This window comes from Diplotaxodon limnothrissa, linkage group LG10 (assembly GCF_057381915.1).
Source record: "Diplotaxodon limnothrissa isolate DT_005_m linkage group LG10, D_limnothrissa_male_GT1.1, whole genome shotgun sequence".
NCBI classification, from domain to species: Eukaryota; Metazoa; Chordata; class Actinopteri; order Cichliformes; family Cichlidae; genus Diplotaxodon; species Diplotaxodon limnothrissa.
In genome coordinates this window covers 15,006,946-15,016,235 of record NC_140605.1, presented here as the reverse complement: position 1 = coordinate 15,016,235, position 9,290 = coordinate 15,006,946, and the positions used below count along the sequence as shown (strand labels likewise).

Below are 9,290 nucleotides of genomic sequence, written 5' to 3'. Positions count from 1 at the left end.
TAGATCCATTAAGCTGTTGTCATTGCTCCTGAGTGTTCACTGAGATTCTCTCGTGGCCAAACCTGATAAAACTTCCAACGCCGCTGAGTGTAGTTCCTCGTGATCGCTTTAAAAATTTGGCATTGTCTGTGGAAATGGCTCTGATTGTTTCCATAGAGAAACACGAGCTGCTGTAGAAATAAAGACGCAGTCTAATATGTTAACTATCTCACTGCACTTTGTGTGTTGATTAACTTAGAGGCCCGGGACACATTGAGCAGAAGGGTTTATTATTGTTCGGGGCACTCTGCTCTAAGTAGTCTTTGCTTTAGTCGCTCACATTCTTCATCTTTTGGATGTTGCGTTGCTGCTTTTATCCAAGTAAAGGATTGAATTTCCATCTTCAGCTCTTTTTACACACAGATTGTGTAATAAGGTTGCTTATTTGTCCGTGCTGTCTGTTATTATTGTCTGCTTGTCAGAGAATATCACCAGGGTTTCAGTTTTCAGATGGGAAGTAATTATTTTGTACTAACAATAAGGATGGGTTCTTGTCTGACCTGCAGTGTATTTTCATTCTGTGTGTGCGTGCATGTGTGCACGTGTGTGTGTCTTGGCAGTCGGTGACCTTATGATGGTGAGCAGCAGAGGCTCAGAGACATGTGAGAACGGCTCGTGAACTCTCTGTAGGCCCATGCAGTCATTTCCTCAGCGACTAAAAGTAAACACATTCACTTTTTTTGGAGAGGAAGTGACTCAGCTTGCTTTCTTCCCCTCCCTTTGTCTGTTTCTCACTTTCACCCATTGCTCACATGACCCCCAGACACTGACTAGCCCCCGTGCTGCACCTTCATATATTTTTTTTTTTACTTTTTGAAGTGTGATTAATCAGCACGCTCGTTCGTCCCAGGCGAGAGTCGCAGCTGAACTTATCATGCATTAAGTGTTTAGGCAGGTCTCAGCGCTGCAGACTGTGTGGTGTCACGTTGGCCGTCTGACTTTAATCTGTTTCAGTCGGCGTGGGCGGCTGCGAGATTGAGCGCTATTTATCTGCACACCGAGGGCAAGAATGGAAAACTGGAATTTGTTGCAGTTGTTGCAAAAACCTCAGCAGCTAATAGATGCTTTTATAACCCCAGACTGTAAAAGCATCTATTAGCTGCGGAGCCAACAAATTTAAATGCTGAAAGTAAGAAAGGTGTTTTCTGAAAAGTGTATGCTCAGTTTTGATTTGATGCCAGGTCGCATCACCTCTTCTATTAACAGCACTCTGTAAGCATTTGGAAACAGAGGAGACCCATTGCTGTCATTTTGAAAGTGGAAGGTTTTACCATCATAGATAGGCCAGGACTGTAGGTAGGCCAGCATTTAGACCAGGTGTCAAACCTAAGGCCTCATATCAGCCTGCCAAAGACTGTCATTTTACACTCCAGCCCACTGGACAGAAAACGCTGGCTAATTCTGGTCCCCGGGCCTTATGTTTCAAACCCCTGGTGAACTCTTCTTAAAAGACAATGCTGTTGGAATACACACACAATGGCTGTAAGCATGTATATAGCATTTATATGTCATTCAGCACCAGTGGTCCTTGGGATACTGGCTTTTCAGCTGTACCGTGCTTCTGGACATCCTTACGGCTATTTAAATATCTGAGCTGTGAAATATAAAGAAGCTCATCACACAATACAAGAAATATTAGACTGCCTGTAAAATCTTGAAGAAATCCACATGACTGATATTTTTTAGCTTCAAGTGAAAAGCAAAATATTCAAATACAATGACTGATGTAGTGCAGTGACACACTGCGGCGTAATGACATGTTATGATCAGTGTATGCACACTGGCTGATATTTTTACAGACATAGAGAGGAACCTCGGAGAGGCCAGTGCATTTTCACGCACTAGAATCTCACGAACACGGAGTGAATTATTAGCCTGTGTCCATGTTTTGTTTTATTTTTTCTATTTGAGAGTGACACGCACAGCTGTGCAGCTGTGATTTGTCTGTGCGGGGGCAATAGAGCAGAGGAGGGCTGTTAGAGGAGAAATAACCAACAAGGAAACCACTTTCAGCTTTGCTCCTGCACCGCCTGGCTGGCCTCCGGCCAAGTTCTCCAGAGAGGGCTGGCTCACCCCTTCTCCTCCTCTCCTCCCTCTCTTATTTCTCTTCCAAACCCACATACGCACTCCTCTCCAGCCCTCCAAAGCAACAGGCGAGAAGAAGGAAGAGCGACAAAAGCAAAAGAGCAACTCCTGCAACTTTTTGGAACGAGCGCAACTGGGAGAAGCTACCGAGGATGCCAAACGCGTCGGTTTTGCAGATGGATCACATGGGTACGCGAGGGAACTGATTTTATTTTTCCCAAAGAAGAAAACAGGAGGGAGGACACACGTTTTTGTTTTTTTTCCTCCACCGTATGAGACGTCAAAAGTTTCCCTCTGTGTTAACAAAGCAGGCGCCTTTGAGCTGGAGCTGAAACCCTCGGCTTGTGATTAAATGTCCCGGGGTCTCTGTGGAGGGCAGTGAAAGGATGCCAGGATGCCCTCTCTGATCTCCCATCTGCTTGTCATCTGGCTGAGCGTCCACAGGCTGGTGTGGTGCACGGAGCGCTCCTCCACACGCGAGCGCTTCAAGGTGGTCATCGCTCCTCTCATCTGCAAGCGGGTCTGCCTGAAGGGGCAGTGCCAGGATACCTGCGAGCAGGGCAACAACACCACGCTGATCGCGGAGAACGGGCAGGGGGCCGACACGCTCACCGGACCGGGCTTCAGGGTCGGTAAGTGACAGAGGCAGTTTCTTATGAGGGCTGGGGGCGATTAAATGTCTAGTGAGAGCCCTGTCCTGACCCCAGGCTTTTACGTTGTGGTTATCCCTGTTGTGCCAAAAAAGGATTTCCGGTAATTGCAAAAAGAAATGATCGCGATTATTTAAACGATTATAAATGCCTCCTTGGCCTTCAATCTGTCAAAAATATGCCAAACACATCTAATATCATGACTGATGTCCTGCCATTTAAAGCCAGAAGGAACATTTCTGTCACAAGGCGAAGCTGGAGGGTTTTTGGCAAAGTGACTTTTATATATTCTTTATTTATGCAGATAAAAAACAATCTTCATAAGGGATCTGGCCAACAGGACAGCAGAAACTGTAACAAATATAACATTACAATTTTATAGGCATACTTTAAGTTTCCCCAGCATCATGTTGCCCTCCATCTTTTTACCAAAATAAGTAAAGATATTAGACATAAGAAACAAGGAGAAACCATGGAAATCACTTTTTGGCACATCGCCCCTGTAGAGAGGTGAGGGAGGCCTGTTTGTTTGCTTAAAAGCTGACTTTCTTAATAGCTTATTATACCAATGTGGAGCTCCATAAAACACCTAAAACTGGCCCAACTGTGCTTCTCTATAAGAAAAGGTTATGCCTGAAAATCTGAAACACTTTTAGCTCATTTCAAGGTTAGTTGATAGCACGAGCGCGAGTTGAAGCAATAAAGTCCACCTAAAAATCAAAACCAACACCATGTCACAAAAAATGGCCCATAATCCACAAAATAACTGGTTCAAAGCCAGCATATCTGATCATCTCGAGGCCTTTTGGTTCCATACCTGCTGCTGATAGGCTCCGTGGGTTCATGTGAGGAAACTGTGCAAATAAATAGGTGGCTAAGATGAGGTGAGCTGAGGTTTACCCTCCGCTGCATCTGGAAAACGTTCCTGGGTTACACTTTAATTAGTAAGGCACGGCTCATTACATGGCACATAAATGTACTCTTAAGATCTATACTTTCCCCACCTCCCTCACTCCAGTGTCTGGTTGGCATGAGTGGAGCTGTTTCTGTGCTGTATCAGATCAGCTGTGGTTGAGACTTGGAGCCTTGCAGTCTACATCAGTGTGCCGCTCCACAAATGGATTTACCCTCAGTGGCTCGGTGTACAGAGTGAGATTGAGCTTTTTAACGCAGTCTGACAGTGAATTAACTCAATAACAGTAATGAAAGTGAGCTAATACACTACGCTGCACGGCACAGCTCAGTAATAAATATATTTATTAACATGATACGGCTTCTTTCTTCTTTTTCTTTCTTAAAACTCACATATTTCTAAATATAGATTCCTCTTCCACTTATGTGCTCTCTCTCTCCTTTATTGGCTGAATTCTTAGAACCAAACTAAGATGCAGAGCTGCTGGATGAAAAATAAACAATGCCTGTGGGGAGGGAGGAGTGGCAGCAGCAGGTTGTGGTTGTGGTGCATTTTGCATTCATCACACACAGGTTTGCACAGAGTTGCAGTTGCGTGTAGAGTCGTAGCTGGAGTCGAAGCAGGCTGGATTCAATTGAGGCCAAGTGAATGGTACTTGCACTGCTGTGACAGTATTCTTCCACTCTGACACAGTGTAGAGGCAAAGAGTTGGCTCCGGCATCAGTCTTCCCTCTTCTCCCCCCGATTTCCTTGTGGTACGTCACGTTTTATGGAGCTTCTGTGTAAAGTAATTCAAGAGAGACGCGTCGGATTCCTGGAATGCCTCATGCTGTTTCGCAGTGTGTCTGGATAACGAGATCATGTCGTCACACAGTCCCGTCTCCCGGATTTATCCGTCCGTTTATCGGAGTATTTTGCAGAGAGGGACCGAGGAGTCGACTCCAGCTTGCACAGGAGATGTGTGCTGTTCAGCGCGAGCGCTGGAATGTGGTCTGGACAAGTGGAAATTTCTCTCTCCCGTGTTAAAACGGCCACGGCTATAGCAGCAACAATATGAAGACTTTTCCATATTGGAGCAGTTATGATGTAAGCAACGGCGAGCCTGACGCCCAGACTGAACAAAACTTTTCCACAAAAGAAAATATGATTCCTGTCAGTCTGTAGAAGTAAAGAAGAGTCTTTAAAGAGCAAACACATTCAGAACCAAGATACACTTTTAGTCATAATGTAGTTCACTGAGACTTTTTGCTTTGCTTTACTTGACATGTTCTCAAAAGTTTGTGTTTCCACGGCAAAATAGGTCATTTATTTTATATTAAACTGAAAGAGGGAAGTGAAATCCTGTTCGTTACTTCTGTTTGTTCTGTTTTAGTAGGCCAAAGAAGTTATCCAAAGTTAAATATATCAAAAGCTAAATAATACAGGTACAGTGCGTGTATTTATGGTGATCATAAAACCCTCCTCAGTTTGTTGATCCTCTGACTTTTCAGCCAGTGACAGGCACTTAAAACTAAAGCGGCTGAGCTAAAGGATGTGAAATCACTCTGCACGATTTGTATTCTTTGTACGTTACTGTACAAAACTTTTGAGCTGGCTCCCATTTCTTTATATTTTGCTTCTAAGAAACCAGACCATTTTTTCCAGTGGTCTCGAGCAACAGTTCACCAGGCTTTCTGAAGATCTCTCTAAGGTTTTCTTTGGACATTGGCTGCTTTCCCCAAACATATTCAGCACAGTGCTTGTACCTGACTGTTTTTGTTTGTTTGTTAAGTCACTTCACGCTGACCTATGTATCATTCAAGCATAAAACAGGCAGCTAGCTCAAGGGATGAACAAATGTTGTGTCTACACATAACAGACAACTTAGCAAAGAGCCAATTTCTATCTGTAAGCACTTTGTTACTAACAAAATGTCCTAAAATATCCAAAAAATTTTTTTTTTACTAATTTCTTTAGTTGAATCTATGAAAAATGGCAAAGATAACACAGTTTAACAAATACAAAAGAATAAATTTTCACCAACAAGGGGATTCCCAAAGATTTATTAGCTGAAAACTCACCATGGTGTGCAGCGTGTCATTAAACAAATTTGAGGAAACTGGACAAGCAGAGGACAGAAGAAGGCCTAAAAACTATCTACAGCAGGTGTATTTGATCTGAAAGTCATGTCCTTAAGAAGTAAGAAGGAATCCAGCAAACACCTGACACAGGACTCATTTGATCTCTCAGTTGATCCATGTGCTGTTTGTCGAAGCCTCATCAGAAACAGTCTCAGTGGAAGGATGGCGGTTAAGAAGCCATTTTTAAGCAAGGGGAACAGAGAGAAAATGCTCAGATTTGCTCACACAAAAACTGGACTGAAAATTAGTGACAGCAAGTCTAATGGAGAGATGAATCCAAAGTTGGAACTTTTGGTTTAAATTTCCATCAGCATGTATGGAGGAGGTCAGGAGAGAAGCAACAGTGAGTGTCTACAGCCATCTATCATGGTTTGGAGCTACATTTCTGGTAGTCATGGATTGGCTTCCCCACAGCCCAGACCTCAACATGAATGAAGCAGTGTGGGATCATCTTGAGAGAACTGAAAAAAAAGGCAGAAAGATCCAAAACATAAAGAAATGAGGGGTGATTTAAGACTTTGGCGCAGTACTGTAACTAAAATAAAAAGGTATGGCATAGATTAGAGCAGCTTTAAACAATTACTCTGTTTTTCCAGCAATATACCACAGAAGCTTTGTTTGCGTAAAGGCCCGAGCTTCTTTATGTTTAAAAATACACTAGTTCATAAACAGCAATTATCCAAAATGTAAATCAAGTAATAAATAGAAATAATGAATCTGTTTGATCTGCGCGGGATGTCATTATGCTGTTGCAGACTGGGACAGACAGACGGAGAGGCGACCACCCAGATGTTCAGACAGAGCAGATTGTCTCAGTGTGAATAACCTGGAGGACATGAATATAAATCACCTGCACAGCACGCTGCTCATTTGGACTTTCTATAAGAGAACGTTTGCACACAGGCAGACGTTACAGGACATCGTTTTATTGCTAAGGCCATCAGATTACGACATCCGATTTGTTTTGTCGATACGCTTGCGCTGATTACATGTGTCATAAATGAATCTGCATTTCACTTTGCACTTTATAAAACCGATGAAAGCAAAGAATTCCTTCCAGGCATGGCAGGCAGAAAAAAGAACTGTTTGCAGCAACATACAATTTGCCCTCCTCATGGACTCCACATGGTGCCTATGTAAGTAATCACAGGGCTCTGCAGGGGGTTAGGTGGTTATGACAGCGATAAAACTATTGCAGAATACATATTGTTTTATTTATTAAAGTTGAATTTTAGCATTCAGAGACTGGAAAATATTAAAAAGGATGAAAGAGTTACATGTGACTCACTTCACAGAGAAACCCGTGAATGACCTTAGCTTATGCTGATCACATGCTATGACCCCTTTTAAAAACTTCCTTTATCCCCAACACTTTCAATCTTGGTTCTTGGTTATTGCGCCTCAAAGTTTATACGTCTTGTACTTTGTCAGAATTATGTATTTCTTTTAGGAGATATTCTTTCAGAATCAATGGCTACATAAAAGCAGTGCACATACTGTGGTTGCTTTGACTAAGGCGTGCTTTTTTAGTCCAAGTCTAAATGTTTCTCGTTGTTGCTAGCACGGAGGCATCCAATATATCTTGCCTTCCTGACAGCAGCTGCTCAGCTCCCAGACAGCCCGCTGAGCCTCCTCTCTCCTCTGCATCTCCTCTTTATCAGGCCTGCTGTTGCCAGGCAGCTCCAGATTCTCATCTTTTTCTGGAATATCTAAGGGAATGTTGTGAGGGGGGGCGGGGCCTCGTTTGCACAGGAAGTGGTTCTTATCATAGCTCAGTCTGGGCTTGCGTCCCCTAAAATGGGCATCATGACAAGTGGAAATGGCTATTTGAGGATTTCCCATGTGGTTTTGTATTTAGGGTAAAGTGACAGTAGTAGCCTTGTGGTTTGTTTTGGTTTTCCCTTGGCATGGGTCAGAGGTCCATGGGAGCCTGAAGATGAACACAAGTCAGTTAAATACAGCAGTCAAGGCTGGTTCTGCTTTCTCTCTCCTTCTTTCTCTTTAGGGAGGCAAGTTTATTTTACCTTTCAAAGCCCTCTGCTCTTCCCCACACGCTCTTTTCTCTGTCATGCCAAACTTTGGAGAAAGCGGTCTAACACAGGCAACCAAGAAACCTGCAGCACTCCGGATTTTTTGCCGCAGGCTGGACTGAGCTCAGAGGCAAAGCTGGGCACGGCTCCCGTGCTCACAAACTCACAAACACACAAACACACATGAGTGATGGACTCTCGGGCACATTCATTCCCAGCTTAATAATCATGAAAGCTTCTTACCTTTGGCTGCTGTTTACAGGCTGGCCATTGACCCTGTTGCCAAGGCTGAGTTTTAATCTAAATAAGTGTAACCTCCGTGTGTCCATTTAAATAATGCTTGTAATTATTTGGGAGGTTTTGTGTTCTCGTTAACCTTTTCTTTTTTTGCCTTTGTTTCCACTGTGGGCTCCCCTCATAAAAGTGGATCCAACTGGTAAAGCTGTGAAAATGCTTTATCTTTTAAAAGATAAACACACCCAATTTTAGTCACTTTGTTTTGATTCAGTGCAGCTTCCCCTCAGTGAAGCGTGGCCTTTTAAAAAGGTTAACTCCACAGTCAGTTTTTCCTTTTTTTTTAAATTTTACTTTAGTCAAGCTTGCACCACAACACTCACTCAGAGCCAACATCCACATGATCTTAAGCCGGAGTTCCCCATCCAATCAGACTCTAAATAGCCTGCATTTATGTAGCGCTTTTCTAGTCTTACAGGCCGCTCTGAACGCTTTAATCCTACTTTTCAGCGCGAAGAAAAAGAGAAAAAAAAAGCATCTCATTAAATGAACTTTGTGGAAACAAAGCAGCAATTAGAGGTGCTCTCTTTTAAATCGTCTCAGGGCAACGGCGTGTATATTTTTTGCATGTGACTGTGTCCAGGAGTGGTGTGCTGAATGAACCCAGCTCAAACAAACAACCCTCTTTGCCATCTTTAGCACTCTCCTCCCATTTGTGTAGTGAGAGGGGGGAATGGAGCAGTTATTTAAAGCTACTGAGAGGAATGCTGGGGACTGTACCCACACCGAGCAGAGACCCTGTAGCTGTAGCGATTAGGAAGGGTAAATAGAATAACATGGCCTCCGCCAGCGCTGCCTCCTGCCCTGGCCTGAGACAGAGCACCCTGCAGACATTACCTGCCACGCACTCCAGTGCTGAGTATCTCACAGCACAGGTATCTGACATAATCTCAGCAGAGCACAGTCAGCACGCTTACCTGCCTGCCCTGCAGTCCTTATAGCCGGGGCTTTTAGATAGTCATTAGATGACATCATCTGCACCGGTGCCAAGATTCTATCTGACTCTCTTGCTCTCTTTCCACAAAACGTATGTGCCAGAGGGGCGTGATGGGGTAACGCTGGATTTGTGCCCGCTAAAAAGCTGCGCAGTGTGGTTGCATATTTCCATGACATGTGAAAACCACATTGCGCAAGGCAGGGTTTGATTTAGATCTGGGAA

At 43.7% G+C, this 9,290-nt stretch overlaps 1 protein-coding gene across 3 annotated transcripts in view; it reads left to right on the top strand.

The window, feature by feature from the left end:
• Nucleotides 1–1,992: 1,992 nt before the first annotated feature.
• Nucleotides 1,993–9,290, top strand: part of ltbp3 (latent transforming growth factor beta binding protein 3) — a 40,474-nt gene continuing 33,176 nt past the window's right edge. For 2 of the 3 annotated variants that reach the window (XM_085364457.1, XM_085364456.1), the window contains exon 1: nt 1,993–2,756. In XM_085364457.1, the coding sequence (XP_085220583.1) occupies nt 2,519–2,756 (238 nt within the window). In that variant the 5' untranslated portion in view covers nt 1,993–2,518. The remainder of the gene's footprint in view (nt 2,757–9,290) is intronic. The other variant, XM_085364458.1, reaches the window with a different exon arrangement.